Consider the following 15,781-nt stretch of genomic DNA (forward strand, 5'->3'; position numbering starts at 1 on the left):
TATATGTCTTTATTATCTGGTAACCAGCATACATTGTTTTTGCAATTAAAACAATCAAGGAACAGACATAGGCTAAAAAGAGATTAAAGACAGCAAGTCTGAGATGTATCATAAAAGCATGTCCAGACTTTCAAAATGGTGAGTAAGGATTTGAGACCACAAAAATAAAATTAAATTAAAATTTAAAAAAATTTCTAATTGCTCTAATATCAAGAAGCCCAGAGAGTCCACCGTGTGTCCCCTCTTGTGTGGACAGCTCTCCTGATGCCCTGGAGTCAGATGGTAAAGCTGGGTAACCAGAGGATTTAAAGGTAAGATGCTTCAAACATTGCTGCTATACTTTGGGAGTTTGTCTTGGCCTAGATAACAAACTAGAAAGATCAGAGAAAATAAAAGGTATTACTATTTATTGCTTGCTTCACCATGTCTAATGGAGGCTAGATTTTCGTTTTTGGCCCTGCAGACACCAGAAAGCACATTCAACATTTGGTCTACCCTTGGTTCTCTCTGGCAGTCACAGACAGTGTAACATTTTTTTTTTTTTCCTGACCTAGGAAAAATATTGACTACTGTCCCAGAGAGCATTTCTATATATTGAAAACTTCACATAAATATATCACAGAATTTCAAAACACTTTTTATAAAAGCATCTTATTGTCAAACAGGACACGAAAATGTTAACTGTTCTAAATTCTCTAGTTCCCTTCTTGCCTGTTTAGGCCAAGGAATAACATTAATCCAAAACTGACTTGTTTTGACCCAGAGTACAACTTCCTTTTACCACTGACCCTTGATTGCTGAAACAAACCAAAATAAATACATTTCTCCTCAGCGCTAAATCACAAATGATGCCAGCAGCAAGACTGCTTCAAATCCAGGCCCCTGGGAGGTTTCACATGAGAGGGGTCACAGACTGAATGAAATAGCCTTTTACAGGAAGGCTGAATGACACTTTCTGAGGGAATATCGATCCAAAAATGTGCAGTCCATTAGATCCGACCCACAATATAACCCTGTGTGGTATAAACCAGATTACTCTTTACCCTAAAATTTTTGGGAAGCAGTTTATATTCAGAGTATCTCATAAAACACTTTGGCATTCTTTTAAAAATATTTAGATACATGTAAATAATCATATTAATTCGATTAATATATTTTTATAATGGGAATCTCAGATTACAACAGACCACATTAAGATTTAATTAACTACATTCTAGAATCACAGAATTATCAAGGAGATCAAACAACCTATTATGAGTTTCATTTACTAACTGATCTAGTTTTTCCTGTAATAATGTTCTTTTAATTTGTTTTGTCTCCTCACACATATATCTTTTTACTACTATTTATTTCCTATTATTTCTCTGTTTTCTTCTCTCAGCCAAGTATGAGTCCAGAGGTTTTCTCACAGGGTTTTAGGAATTTCCCACAGTCTATTATCAATGTTCAAAGAACTCTCCACGCAAGCTGTACTAATTGTTTCTCTATTCTTTAAGACAAACACTAGAGAAGAAAATTTAATTTTGGCTTTTTAAATACATTCCCCAAAACCACTACGAACTGGAAAACATGTAAGACCATATGTATTTGATAATACACTTTTCAAACATATGAATCCTGATATTAAGAAAGTTGTATATTTGACAATATATTTTAAAATTCAACTAAAAGCCATTTCACACTCCCGGTGGAACCCACGATTGTTAAATATTATACTTCTGCTGCCATCTTGTGGTAATTGTTGAAATCTCTCTCTGTCTCCCCCTTTATCTTCTCCCCACTGTATCCCCTATTTTTGGTATCTTTCCTACCTTTAAGAGGGTACTTCTATTCAAACCTTAAGGATTCCCTTTCTTAAGCCATTGGGGAGATGACCTGAACTATGCTCTAGAAAGAAAAGTGAATGTTTGTAAATTCCTCATTCTGCACGTAATATACTTCTTTCCTCCTTATATTTTTCTCATTTAACAACAAAGCCATTCCTTTTAACGATATAATTTAAAAAAAATTCATAGGTATAATTTGGAATAACGTAGTTATTTTTTTCTAAAGGTAAATGGAACAGATTAAGGGAAAATAAATGTGTATTCTATCACATTTTTTTTTCCCCTTCCAAACTTTTTCTAAATTGTTTCTTTACAAGGAAAGTGGTGGGGGAGGCATCATGCATTTCTGCTATAAAATGCCACATGATAGAATGGCCCTTCACAACCACAGGCACCTACTGTCAGGAATCAAGAAGGATCTTGGAGGAGGAGGCAAGAGACCTCACTGAGGAGACAGTATGGGAAGTCAAAGCTCCCCAGGGAACCCAGGCTGGATGGAGTGGGTACCCCAGCATCCTTTATTATTTCTAGGCTGGCCGGTGCCGGTTCTGCTATGAACCTCACTGTCTCATGACAAGACAGTTTATATATCTGAAGGAGGATGAGAATCAAATGTTTTTCTGGTGATGTATTAACGTGAGAAATTTTTAACCAGAATGACTTATCATCAAAGAAAGAGTATCTTTTATGAAAACCACCATCTCCATCTAACTCTATGTCCCCACTGCAATTCCCATGAAGAAGTTGACAAACAGCATGTAATGAGTCATTCAAACACAGACACAGAGAGAACTCGGCCAGAATTCTTCAAACAGGGCAGTGGCAAGCAAAAACACAAACAAGGGAAACAATCCATTTCATTCCTTGTTGAAAATGACTTTAGAACAATCTTTCCCAAACCTTTCTTGTATACCCATATTGACATCATGCACAACATGTATTTGTATACCTCATTTAAAAAAAAATCTATGAACTCTTGATACTTCGCCTTACTCTCAGCAACATAGCTACACAGCATGGATTGGATGTGATTGTTGTATGTTTTCTTCCAACGCTTATTAAAATGTCTATAACTATAAATTAAATTCACTTGTCTACCACATAGAAACATTCCTGGTGCCACCAGGAATACCACACTTTGGGAATCATTGTTATGAATACCACACTTTGGGAATCATTGTTATGAAACATAGGTGCTGGCTAAGTAGAATTGAGTGGATCTTACAAGCTTTACTTATACATAAGTAGTTTTAAGTGACACAGAGTCAACATTCTGATTTTTAGAACCATAGCTCAGATCAGAGGCTCTCAAACATTTTTTTCTGCAGTGATTCACAAAATAGATAACATTCCCATGTGCAACATACTCTTGTGGAAAGACAAGACTGCTTGTGGATTATGTGCAATTTCCTGCCATATATTTGTAATCATCCCAGTCAAGAAAGCCAATTGGAATGCAAGAAAATGGCTATCCCTAGGGAGGTGTCTGTGAGTGCACTCAATGTTACTTTTTGAGAAACAAATTATTCATGAATTTTGATTTTTAAGCCATTATTTACTCATTTCTACCTCACAACAAATCAAATACACACCATTGTGTCTTGGCACCACGGTTAAAATCTGCCAGAGTAAAACATAGGATGTTGGATTGAGTATTTTGGAGTGATATTTTTCGCTGAGAGGAGACTGAATTGAGTATGAACTGGTTTTATTCTTGGGAAGCCTTCAGGGTTTTAAAAATTTGCTTTTAAAGCATTCTAGATAGTGCTGCTCTTACCTCTTCTCTGAAAAGTAGCATGTGGGAAGAGAAATGTATGGTAAGCTGAGGGTTTTACTTGGCTGAAATTTTTACTGTAAACAGACCTGGTTTCTACCCAAGGGTTTACAACCTAAGATACAAAAGAATTTTCTATCTGGAAAATGTTTAGCATATGTAGCCAAGTCCCTTGGTGACCATATGGTACATGAAATTAGCATTATCTGTACTATGTGGGCAATGAGAAGCATCAAGAAAAATATTAAAATTTACCCAAAGGCTTACAGATTTTCTTGTTAGACAATCACGGTACCATATAGTTGAATAAACAGACTCATGAATATTTGTAAGAGGCAAACATATAATTATTTTTAGAATCCTGTAAGGTTGTTACCAGTACTTTTGCAATGTTTGTGGTCAGGGTGCTCAAATAAAGACACATCTGAGAATTTGAAACACGTTTTAAAGTTCTCTCTAAATTGGCTAAAAAGGAAGGACAGTCTGAATTAGGAATAAGTCCAAGAGGATAACTGAAGAAGTGTAGTTGCAAAATACCTATTACAAATAAAACAATCAAACTAAGTCCTAATAAGCTGATTACAGTAGACATCTTCTTGGATTTGCCTTAATAAATAAACACTCAGATGAAATCGGCACAGTCATGTTACCATCTTGCACATGAAAGTGCTATCAATGAGTTCAAATATGTAGGAAAATCAATCCAAATCAAATCCTGGAATAACAAATTAACTGCTTAGGACCAATTTCCAAGAATATACAAAATCAATATGCACTAGAGAAAGGTTGAACATGCAGCTAGCACATTGGACAGGATAAATTACAAACAGTATTTTAAAACTTTTGAGTCGATATAAACAATGTTGATTGAATTTAAAACAACAACATTTTCTAAGGTAGTACGAGTTTCTATGATATTCATATGTAAGAAACAATATAAAAATGTTTAAAATAAAGTCAACATAGTATACCCCAAAGTTGGTGACCCATCAATAACGTTTAGCGAGTAGTGCAGAGAAAGCTAAGTATTTTTAAAAATGAAATCTGTTGTTTAAGAACAACAATAAATGAAACAAGGAGATTAGTTTCTACTACCAGTTGTTATAGAATAAAACAAATGTATTTAAAAGATATACGTTTTCTGGATATATTCATTTTGCAGTGTGCATATATATATATATATATATATATATATATATATATATATATATATTTTATTTTTTATTTTATTTTATTTTTTTTTTGAGACGGAGTTTCACTCTTGTTACCCAGGCTGGAGTGCAATGGCGCGATCTCGGCTCACCGCAACCTCCGCCTCCTGGGTTCAGGCAATTCTCCTGCCTCAGCCTCCTGAGTAGCTGGGATTACAGGCACATGCCACCATGCCCAGCTAATTTTTGTATTTTTTAGTAGAGACGGGGTTTCACTATGTTGACCAGAATGGTCTCGATCTCTTGACCTCGTGATCCACCCACCTCGGCCTCCCAAAGTGCTGGGATTACAGGCTTGAGCCACCGCGCCCGGCCAGTGTGCATATATTTTTAAGCACTGTTTTGTTGTTGTTTTGTTTTGTTTTTGGAGACAAAGTCTCACTCTATCATTCTGTTGCCCAGGCTAGAGTGCAGGGGCACAATCTTGGCTCACTGCAACCTCTGCCTTCCAAGTTCAAGCGATTCTCCTGCCTCAGTCTCCCAAGTAGCTAGGAGTACAGGAATGTGCCACTATGCCTGGCTAATTTTTGTGTTTTTAGTAGAGACAGTTTCACCATGTTGCCCAGGCTGGCCTTGAACTCCTGACCTCAAGTGATCTGCCCACCTCAGCCTCCCAAAGCGCTGAGATTACAGGCATGAGCCACTGCATTCAGCCTAAAGCATGTATTTTCAATATGAATGATTAATAAATAATTATTTCTGAAACCTTAGAAAATATAAATTATATAATATCTCAACTATCTCAGAACATCAAAGATTTTAAGAGGTTAGAATGATAGTTTGAATAAGAAATCTACTCCATATTTGCTGTTATATGACTTCTACAAATAAAAGAGATCTAACAGGAGTTACAGATGTTAAGCCAGAAGAAAAACAAGGACCTGAAAGATAGACACACAAACCGGGCAGATCCAGGAGCAAGGAAAAGGAGATGACAAATCATCACTGCGTAAAAGTAGGTTGAAATACTTCAACAAGGAGTGGCAAACACTGAATCTAGCACCTTGTTCTGGGCTAAGCACCAGGCTATGTAACCAAAACAAAACAAAAGCATTTTATAAACCGTTAGATGCTGTGATCTACTTTGTAATAACATGCCTAAGAAGTAAACCCTCTGTTCTACAGGAAACTGATTTGGACCAACCTAGAGGGTTTTTACAATAATATGCTATAAGAAATGTACATTTGTAAATTTAATAAAGTGGTGGCAGTTTGACACATCTGTGTGTGTGTTCATATATATATATATATATATATATATATACACACAAACATACGTACACACACGTTTTTCTTTTCCCTTCATTTTTTTTTTCACTTCCTCTTTTCTCTTCAGGGAATTAACAGCACAGCACACCAATGACTCTAGACTCAAGGTCAGTATTCCTTTCTGACAATTCCCAAACTTCTGAGCTTTCATTTTTGTGAAACAGGATATGCTATCCCTGGTTTATCTCAGAGCTCACAGTAACTTCCAAGAGCTACAAGAAACCTAGATAACAAGGGTCCTGAACTCTGATAAGCAGGTTCTCAATGGCAAATGAAAATAATTATTCATACCCTGAGCAACTACAAAATCACCTGAAAATCTTATCAAAAGAAAGGGTTTTAACATACTCTCAGCATCTCTTGCAACTATGGTGAGAGGGCACTAGGAAACAGGCCCTTGGTCAGGAAAGAGGAAAAAGATATGACATCTTTTGTTTTTTCAGGTCTGTTAGAAATAGTTTTGTGAGGGTCAAATTTCCAATGAATTCAAGATTAAATGTAAACTTTCAACCTGTACATGTATTGGTAATTCAAATGGAACAAGAACTGTTACACTACAAATACATTTAGAAAAGGCACATGACTCTGGAACCCGAACTAACCCCAAAGCAAAATCAACGTGTCTTAAATAACAAGCATAAACAGATAAGTTGAAGATATCAATTCACAAACACTGGTACCGATGCAAAATTTAAAAAACAAACAACCTAATTTTGTTTCTGGTCTTATTTCTGAGATTTTTTTTTAAAGGACACTTGACAATGATTTGCTCAGTTTTCTCATTATTGAAATCAAGACACTATTGCCTCCTGTACAGCTTTGACTAAAAGCACATGTGAAGTGCTTACACTCAAGTCCTGTCCTCTTCACATCACATATGGCAAGATACAAGGATGTTTACAAGCCGTGCTGCCTAAAAATCCTCTTTTCCCTTCATCAGTCTGCCTCCCCTTAAAATCTTGTCAGAAATGTTTCTCAGCTGAGTAAGCTCAATAAATATCCTCTCGCAAACGCTCCTGTTAGCACATTACCATGTTCATCAGAAAGAGGTAACAGGTTAACATATTGGCACATTATCTGGCAGTAATCAATCCATGTTGATGGTGGGAAAGGTAGGGATAAAAGGATTCTCATGAAGGACACAAGTAACAAATAGCAAAGGGTATTCAAAGGAGGTAACCAAGGTCATTTTCACATCCTTCATAACCATATTACTCATCTGTAACATGGCACTGAGATGGAGAAGTTGAATGAGGAAGGAAGAAGATGAAAGACTGGTAAATGGCAGTCCCAGGAGCAGAGCTAACTAAGAAAATTCCAGCCTGGCATGGCAGATCCAATGGACGCATGCTAGATACAAGGGTTCATTGGTCACTTTCCTCATAAGGTTAGTCTACCATTGCTCCTAGACTTTTTTTTTAATTTCTCATCCTCATTTTATTGCTCCCTTTTTGTGCCAGAATTAGATGTGCATTCCACCTTTATTTTTTTCATCTTCCATGTCTCTTTTCTCTCTTTTGTTCTCTATATTGTTATTTCTATGCTGGATGTCAGGTATATTTTTCCATATTTTTTTTTTTAGTTAACAGATTTTCTCTTTGGGTATAGTAATCCAATTTAAATGATCAATTACACATTTTTAAGTACTTAATATATACATATATGTCATATTTCTATAAAGAAAGAGCTCCTAGACTTTTAACTCCCGTTCTAATTTAGGGAAGGTTCATTTCTTCCTATTTGGAAAGATTCCCCACTTGCTAAGCTAGAACCAGTCCTATTCCAAGTTTATATAGTATAGTGGTTGAGTACTTGGGCTGTAAAATCTTTGAGATTTAGGTTTGAAACTTTACCTCATTTCCTAGTAGTGACACCTTAGACAGGTGACTTAAATTTTCTTCAAGCCCCAGATTCCTTACCTGAAAAGTGGGGATGCCCTTTAGAGCTGCTGTGAGAAAACAAGTAGCTATTGCAGGTAAATAGCTCAGCACAGCTCTAAGATTGCTAATATTAGCTATCTCTATTATTGCTGTCATTGCTATTTTACAGCATTGTGTATTTTCAATATGAACAATCATTAAAAAATTGACTCTGGGCCCAAAATTCAGCTGAGACCTAGTGGCTTCATTGAACTTACTTATATAAAAAGTAGGCCAAACTTCTTGATTTAGTCCTAAGGTCAAATCAAATGTGAATTGGATCAGAGAGGCAAAAGGTAATGAGTTTTCTGGGGCATCCATCCCAAGGTATCCATGTCCCAGTGAAAGGAAGTTCTAGTTCCAAATGATCAATTTACTTTATCAAGAATCAAGGGATTCATGACAAGAATAACTCAAATGAGTCTGGAATACAGTCTATTTTTATTTCTGTAACAAATTAATATTGATTCTAGCCTTTGCTTGGACTCATTAAAAAAAATTGTGTGCAGTTCCTGAGCACACACTGGCTAACTAGGCAGCCAAAATAAGGAATTTAGGTGTGTGCAAAAACAGTAAGGGAAAGAATTAAGGATAATAGGTAATTCTTGATGTGGAGTATATTCATTAAGAATATCAAGAATTCACAGAGATCTGTCTAAAACACTTGGAGTTCTCTGGCAGAAAAACAGTATTTTAAATATAAATGTAAAATATTATCACCGCCATCCAAAACAGCTTGCAGTTTTCAAAGATAATCACTTGATCCCTACTGGGCATTTCTTAAGGGGTCTGAAAATGAATACTGCAATAAGTCAGATATGTTCTTTTTAAACATGATCATCATATTGTACACTTGATACTTATGCTGAGAGCTCAGATCTTCCTTTCCTAGTATAATTTTCATCTAAGCATTCCTTAGATACTTAGATCATTCTTAATGGAGATTGTGCATTATACCCTCTGTGGACACATAGAAATCTAGCTAATTGGACTGACTGGATTACAATAGTTAATGAATTCCAGGCTTAAGATATTGTTGTCACCTATTACGTAAATTTTTAAGATTGTAATCATTCATTAAACCAGTGTTTATAGGCAAAAGTTTTTTAATCATTCTTTTCAATAAACAAATTTCCTTCACAGTCATCCTTCAGTATCCATGTGGGATTGGTTCCAGGACCTTCAAGGATCTCAAAATCCACAGATACCCAAGGCCCTTATATAAAGTGGTGTAGTATTGCATGAAACCTACACACATACTTTCATATACTTTAACTCATCTCTAGATTACTTACAACACTTAATGGAATATAAATTCTATGTAAATCATTGTTATACTGTATTGTTTAGAAGAAAAGGCAATACAACATGTTTAGTACAGGCACAATCATTTTTTTCCCTGAATATTTTTGATCTTCAGTTGGTTGAATCCATAGATGTGGAACCTATGGATAGAAAGGGCTGGCTGAACTTTTAAACTACATTTCTGTTCTTGGTGGTATAAAAACTGGGTGTCTTAATAAAGTTTGAAATGAACCTGTGGCATGAATAGTTATCATTCAAATGCTACAGAAATCATAACTAAACATAAGCTTTACAATAAAGCATTCTCTTTCAGCCCCAGCATGCCCATGAGAATGGCACAGCCTTTTTCCAAAAAACAGGTGACGTGATGGACCATCTACTCATCAAATCCTTACCTGAACATTCTTAAACAATTTATATTTTAAAAGCATTTTGCTTCATATTAAATGTTATATCCCAGAAATATCTTGATAAATTATTTCCTGTCTTGGCCAAAATAAGGTAGCTAGCCAATGATAATTTAGCACTGTCTCTTTAAGTGCTAGGACGAGTACCTAATTCTAATGGTTACTATCCCCATACATTATACCTGTCAAAAATTGTTAAACTCTAATGAGTCAGCTTGCTGAAAATAAACTCCACACTTACATTTGAAAGTATGAAACTAAACGCTGAGTGGGAAGAAGTTTACCCTCACTCCCAGTGTAAATGAGCACAGAGAGGAAGTAGAAAAACTCCAGCTATTTGCTATAGACACAAATATGCACTGACCTCTATGATCCACTAATGATGAATGTTCCTACCCCTAACAAGAAAATGTTGGGAAAGGGAGGAGAAGAGAGAGGGCTGGAAGAAGGATGTGTGCATATCTGCCATTTTCTCCCAGTACATACAAAACAACAACAACAACAACAAACAAACAAACAAAAACACACCTCCTTCCATTTTTAGAGATTTCTTGCCTCTTTGAGAGCAAATCCTGAATGAGAGTGGACTCTGGGAAGGAGAGCTTTTCTCCTGTCCCCTCCATACCCTGGTGAAATCTCCTCCCTGCTGCAAAGGGGTGCTGTTACTGTTTGAGGGGCATAGCCCAGACACAGAAATCTGAAATTTCAAAAATGCGATAAAGCCGGAGCTCGGCAGCCCTGAGAAGCGAGCAGCTGCTGGGTGACCGCTGATGAAGTGGCTTCTTAAGGAGGTGGGCAGATTGATTCCAGCTGCTGAGCTCAGGGCAGGGCTGCGGCTCGGAATGCACAGCCCAGCTGAGACAAGAATCAGCAGCAGCTTCCCAGGCAAGGGCAAGGCCAAATAGTAGCTCTGTTTGCAGTCCTGAGAAAAGGAAGGAAAATGCCACTGTTTCATCCAACAGGGACTTTCGAGGTAGGATGGCCCAAAGGTGCCATATGAACAGTGTCGCTTCGTAAGTGGAATGTCACTCAGAAAATCTGAAAGCTGTCCTCTGAGATGGCTGTTCAGAAGGTCCCACAATTCCTAAGACGAGTCCTTTCTGCCTGATTCCTGTTTTTCTTCCCCCTCTGGCTCCCAGCTCCTGGTATTCTAATAACTCTGAACTCCTGCTCAGCCTCCTTGGCCTCCCATCCCATATAATCAATACACAAGAAGGACTCCAGAGGCAGACATGGAGGATGTGCAGAAGACCAGCAGGAGAAACTGAGCGCCCTGGAGCTGACCTGGATGGGGACAGTGGAGCGGACATGCTCTTCAGAAGAGCTTGCTTCAAAGTGGAAGAGCTAAAGGGAGAGAGGGGGACTAGTTTAGGAGTCCCCTGAGGGCCCCAAACTCAGACAGCAAGTGATCTAAGAAGAGGGAAGGAGTAAGAGAGGTAGGCTGGCATGAAGGCACGCCTAATGGAATATTCAATATCCTGAGAAATGTACTTTCGGCCCTGCACTTCCAGAGACTAAAAGCCAGTAATGGGCTTTGGAGTCTGCACTTCCTCTCCCTAATGTCCAGAGGCGCTTTAATGCTGCAGCCAATCGATCAGCTTTCTCCGGTGAAGGCGACGAGTAGAGTGCAAAAGCTTCCTACTTGTGGCCAAAATCCACCCAGCCTCTTCTGCACACCCCAAACAAGCGACATACAACTTTGAACTGGTAGGATTTGTCTCTTAAAGTGCCAGAGAGGAGGAAAGGAAGGAGTCCAGGAGGCGTCCAGAGAAACAGCCTACCCTCACCCCTCCGCCCTCTTCATCCCAACTTTTCCAGGAAGGGATTCACAGGAAAACAAAAACGGAGGGCATAGTATCCACCTTGGGACAGGGCTGAGGAGCAGCCCCAAAGCTGCTTCAGGTGCGAGGTCACCGAGCAGACTCCAAGCTCAGGGCAGCCCAAGGTATTGCACTTCTGCAAGACACACAATCAGAGCAAAGGAACGTCCAGAAGGTGGGGTTTCTTTGCAATGTCTTGCTGACATCACAGCTGCCTTGAAAGTGACCCTGTGAATAAACCCTCTCTTCGCCTGGCCCCATGCTCCAGGCTGGATCCCTGCCCTAGAGACAAGTCCCTGTCCCGCCTCTCCCCTGCCGTCCCCGCGCCCGCCAGCAGAGCTCGGGCTCCGGGCAAGTTCAGTCCCTAACTTGAACCCAACCCTATCCAGCCTCCACTCGCCCCTCCCTGGGAGGCTAGGACAGCCCCACTGAGCATGTCCAGTGGCCTGAGTCCGGGGGTCGCCACTGCGAAGCTCTCCAGGCCCCTGAATGGGCAGGGTTGGGTGCCTGCGAGGACGCCCCCAGCAGGGCGCACGAGGGACAGCCGCGCGACTGCAGCCGAATGTGGAGGGCACAAGTTAGCCCGCGCGCGAGGAAACTTTCCGCGGTCCTCCTCCCCACTCCCACACGCCACAGGGGCGCGTCTCCCCGAGGAGCTCGCCTTTCCCAGCCCGGCGGAGACAAGCACAGCACGTGATGGGCAGAAACAAAAATAAACACTTCCCATTCCCGGGCCGCGGGGCCACCCCCTCTCCGCGCGCAGCAGTGAGCGAGCCGGGGGCGCCCTGGGCCGACCCGCCCCCGCCGCCGCCCCCGCCGCCCCCGCCGCCGCCGCGAGCCCCCAGCCTCTGCGCCGCCTGCCTGCCGGGACGGGCACCCGGGCCGCGGCCTCCGCGCCTACCTTTCGGACTTGGTGAACTTCCGGAACGCCTGTCGGAGGTCGTGGAAGGACCTGTACGTCTGCGGCTCGGCCGAGATGCCTTGCGCCCGGGTGGTCCGGGGGCCGATGTGGGTCGAAGGCACGGGCAGCACCGACTGGCATTTGTGGAGTTTCCTCTTGAGCTCCTGGATTTCCTCCTCCTTCTCTGACAGTCGCTTCTCCAGCTCTTTGATCCTCTCCTCCTTGAGCATGAGAATCTTGGCAAAGTCTTCCTCCAGCTCGCTCATTTTCTCAAAGCCCCTGCGCGAAACTTTTTCTCGGGCGGCGGCGGCGGCGGCGGCGGCGGCGGGGACGGGGACGGCAGCCGGGAGCGGCGGGCGCGGGTGAGCGAGTGAATGGGCGCTAAGTACTGGAGCGCCGCGGAGTGCGCCCTTAATGCGGCGCGGGGAGCCGCCTGCTTCGATCCGCTGCTGCTGAATGGACTAAAAGCACCGAGGGGAGGATGAGAAGTCTGAAAGCGATGGAGAGGAGAGGCAGAGTGCTAATCTCCAGCCTCTCCGGGGAATAGGTGATTATCTTTCATTGAGAAACCAATTAGAGCTGCCCTTCCTCCCCTGAGACCCCCTCCCCCGTCCCCCTTTCCCAGTCGCTCCGTGAGAATACGCGCGCGCCACCCCACCGACAGCCAAGTTGCTAGCAGACGGCTGGATCAGAGAGCCTGGTCCCACTCCATCACACAAAACTCACTCTTCCACGCTATATGGTACCAAGGGAAGGGGGTGGGGTGGGGGGGAGCTTTGTGCCACTTGATCCTTGAAATAGCAACAATTACCATGTGATCTGGCGGATGACGCAGCGCTTGTAACTGGATCCTAAAGAGTGTGAGAATGTGTGTGTGTGTGTGTGTGTGTGACATTTCATAAATATTAAACTGCCTTTAGACAGTAACCTGCATAAATTCGTCTTGGTCTTCCCCTTTTACTTCTTTTCTGTTCTTGATGCCTGGTTGGAGTCAGTAAGGGAGCGGGGTGTGTGTGTGTGTGTGTGTGTGTGTGTGTGTGTGTGTTACTGTGAAGTCCCATGGTTGTGACCCCAGCAAGAATGACAGGGCAATACCAGTTCCATGGTTTTTCAGCTTAAAGCCTTACTGGACATAGTGAACTAAAATTGTTGGTGGGGAAGTTGGTTGAACATATGTTAATGAGCCAAATGATTACGGAAAAGAGAAAGACCATGCGTTAATTGTAAACTTTTTGTGCCTGGCTTTTTTTTCATCTACTACCGTTGGTTCAATGTTATATAGAGAGTATCCAAATTATATCACAACCTCGTCCTCAGTGGCTCTGAAGTGGTGGCCACCAGTGCTAAGCTGGGTCATCCTACCAGTTCCAGTTTGGGGGAAGAAATTGCATCTTTAATTATCTGTGTTTAGGTCTTACCTGTGCATCCACCATCCACCCTAGGCTAAAGGGATTATTATTCGACACAATAGAATAATAGGGTATTCACAGATTCTTATACTTTCCATATATATATATATATATATATATATATATATATATATATATCACAGAGAACATTTACATAAGTCACTATTTGTGAGTTTGATTTGGTAAAAGGATTATTATTCTACACAGTGGAATAATAGGGTATTCACAGAGTCTTACACTTTCCTTTTTTAATTTGTATATATCACAGAGAGCATTTATTTGAGAGTTTGATTTGGTAGTGAGAGGTATTTGAGAGTTTGATTTGGTAGTGGGAGGTATTTCTTCAGATAATAGTCAACACATTGATAAATGTTTTCAAGAAAAAAAAAATGGTTACAACAAAGATACCAAAAGATTCTTTCCTAAACAGTAAACTTCCTTAAAAAAAATCAATGTATAATTACTGGCTACTTACAAAAAAATTATTCTACCTTATCTGAAACAACTAAGTAAAGGAAAAACAATTGTATATGTTGTTCTGGAGATTTGTTTATTATTTACTGTTCTACTTACCTGATTATTATACATTAAAAATGTTTTAAACCACATCTGAATTTCTTAATTGTACCAGATGCTAAAGTCTGGCTACGTCTACTGATGTTTGAGAAAGGATTCTCTATGTTGTTGACAGTTGCTATTCTGTTGCTTCCGTCTATTAATCTGATATAGTCCTTTTACAAAAACTAACATAATTGACATTTAAAAATAATACATTAGAAAAAACTTTGATCACATTCAAAATCTAGGCATAGCTTCAAATAAATCTATTTACAGAAGATATAAAAATAGTGTTAAAATGACTCTTAAAAGGTTTTTTCCAAGTGTTATGTTAAGTGAAGATATTCAAATGTTTCTTCTGCTTATTAAAAAAAGGAACCTTTAAACTTAGATCTCACACAGACCTGAAAACCCAGAATTCATTTCCATCTTCCAAAATAAAACTTATTTTTTAATAAGTCAGTTTTAATTTAAATAATGTTGATTGCTAGTGACGTTAAATCTCGTCCATTGGCTTAAGAAGTATTTAATTTAGACCATAAGGAAAGCTTGAGAAAAGACCTGCTGGTAGAAGAATAAACACTGAATAATTAAACATCATGTCGTAGTACATTAGAGCTGAAGAAACTTTGAAGATGATCTAACCCAACAACCTCATATTATAAAGGAGGAAAATTAGATCTTGAGAGGAAAAGTCCAAGATCACTTCAAGGGCAGAAGTTTGAGCCCAGGACACCTAATACCTATGAAGCACGCTTTCCCTCTCATGCTGCTGCTAGCATAGATTCCGAAAATTTAGAAATTTTATGATTCTGATGACTCAGTATTGAAAGATGTGACCTTACCCTCTGTTGCTTACTTCTAAATCTGTACTAATAGTATTGTCAAAGCAGAAGTATTAATGAAACCGTAGATTTTTTTTTTTTTTTCTTAAAGGAGAAGGTCGCCATCTAGTGCCCTTGGAGAAATTTGCTAAGTAAAAATCTTAATCGCAATAAGTTGGGGTTATGTCCTTAAATACCTGTACCAGTGTTCTCATTTCATATTTGTGAGAAATAAAGAAAATGTGCAGAATTTTGTGTCAGACTAAAAATCTTTTGTTTTTACATTTGATATCTTTTAGCCTAGATGATCACAATGATGACTGTCAACATTTATTGAGTATTTAATATGTGCCAGCCCAGGGCTAAGCCCTTTGTGTAACTGATTTTATTCCCCACACTTACTCTGTAAGATAGGCACTAGTACTTATTTCTATTTTATACATAGAGAAGCTGATGCTTGGCCAGACTAGATCATTTGCCCGTGGTCACATTTTCCAGATTTGACCCAGGCTGTCTTAATACTCCATGCAGCGCTGCTTCCACTCAAAATGCATTAAA

At 39.9% G+C, this 15,781-nt stretch overlaps 1 protein-coding gene across 1 annotated transcript in view; it reads right to left on the reverse strand.

Moving 5' to 3' along the window:
* The window catches only part of PRKG1 (protein kinase cGMP-dependent 1), a 1,343,496-nt gene extending 1,330,309 nt beyond the window's left edge, over positions 1-13,187 (reverse strand). Inside the window, exon 1 of the mRNA XM_074382507.1 lies at positions 12,433-13,187. Within this exon, the coding sequence (XP_074238608.1) occupies positions 12,433-12,698 (266 nt within the window). The 5' untranslated portion in view covers positions 12,699-13,187. The remainder of the gene's footprint in view (positions 1-12,432) is intronic.
* Between the last annotated feature and the right edge of the window lie 2,594 nt (positions 13,188-15,781).

The sequence above is a fragment of the Saimiri boliviensis genome, chromosome 12 (assembly GCF_048565385.1).
Source record: "Saimiri boliviensis isolate mSaiBol1 chromosome 12, mSaiBol1.pri, whole genome shotgun sequence".
NCBI lineage: Eukaryota > Metazoa > Chordata > Mammalia > Primates > Cebidae > Saimiri > Saimiri boliviensis.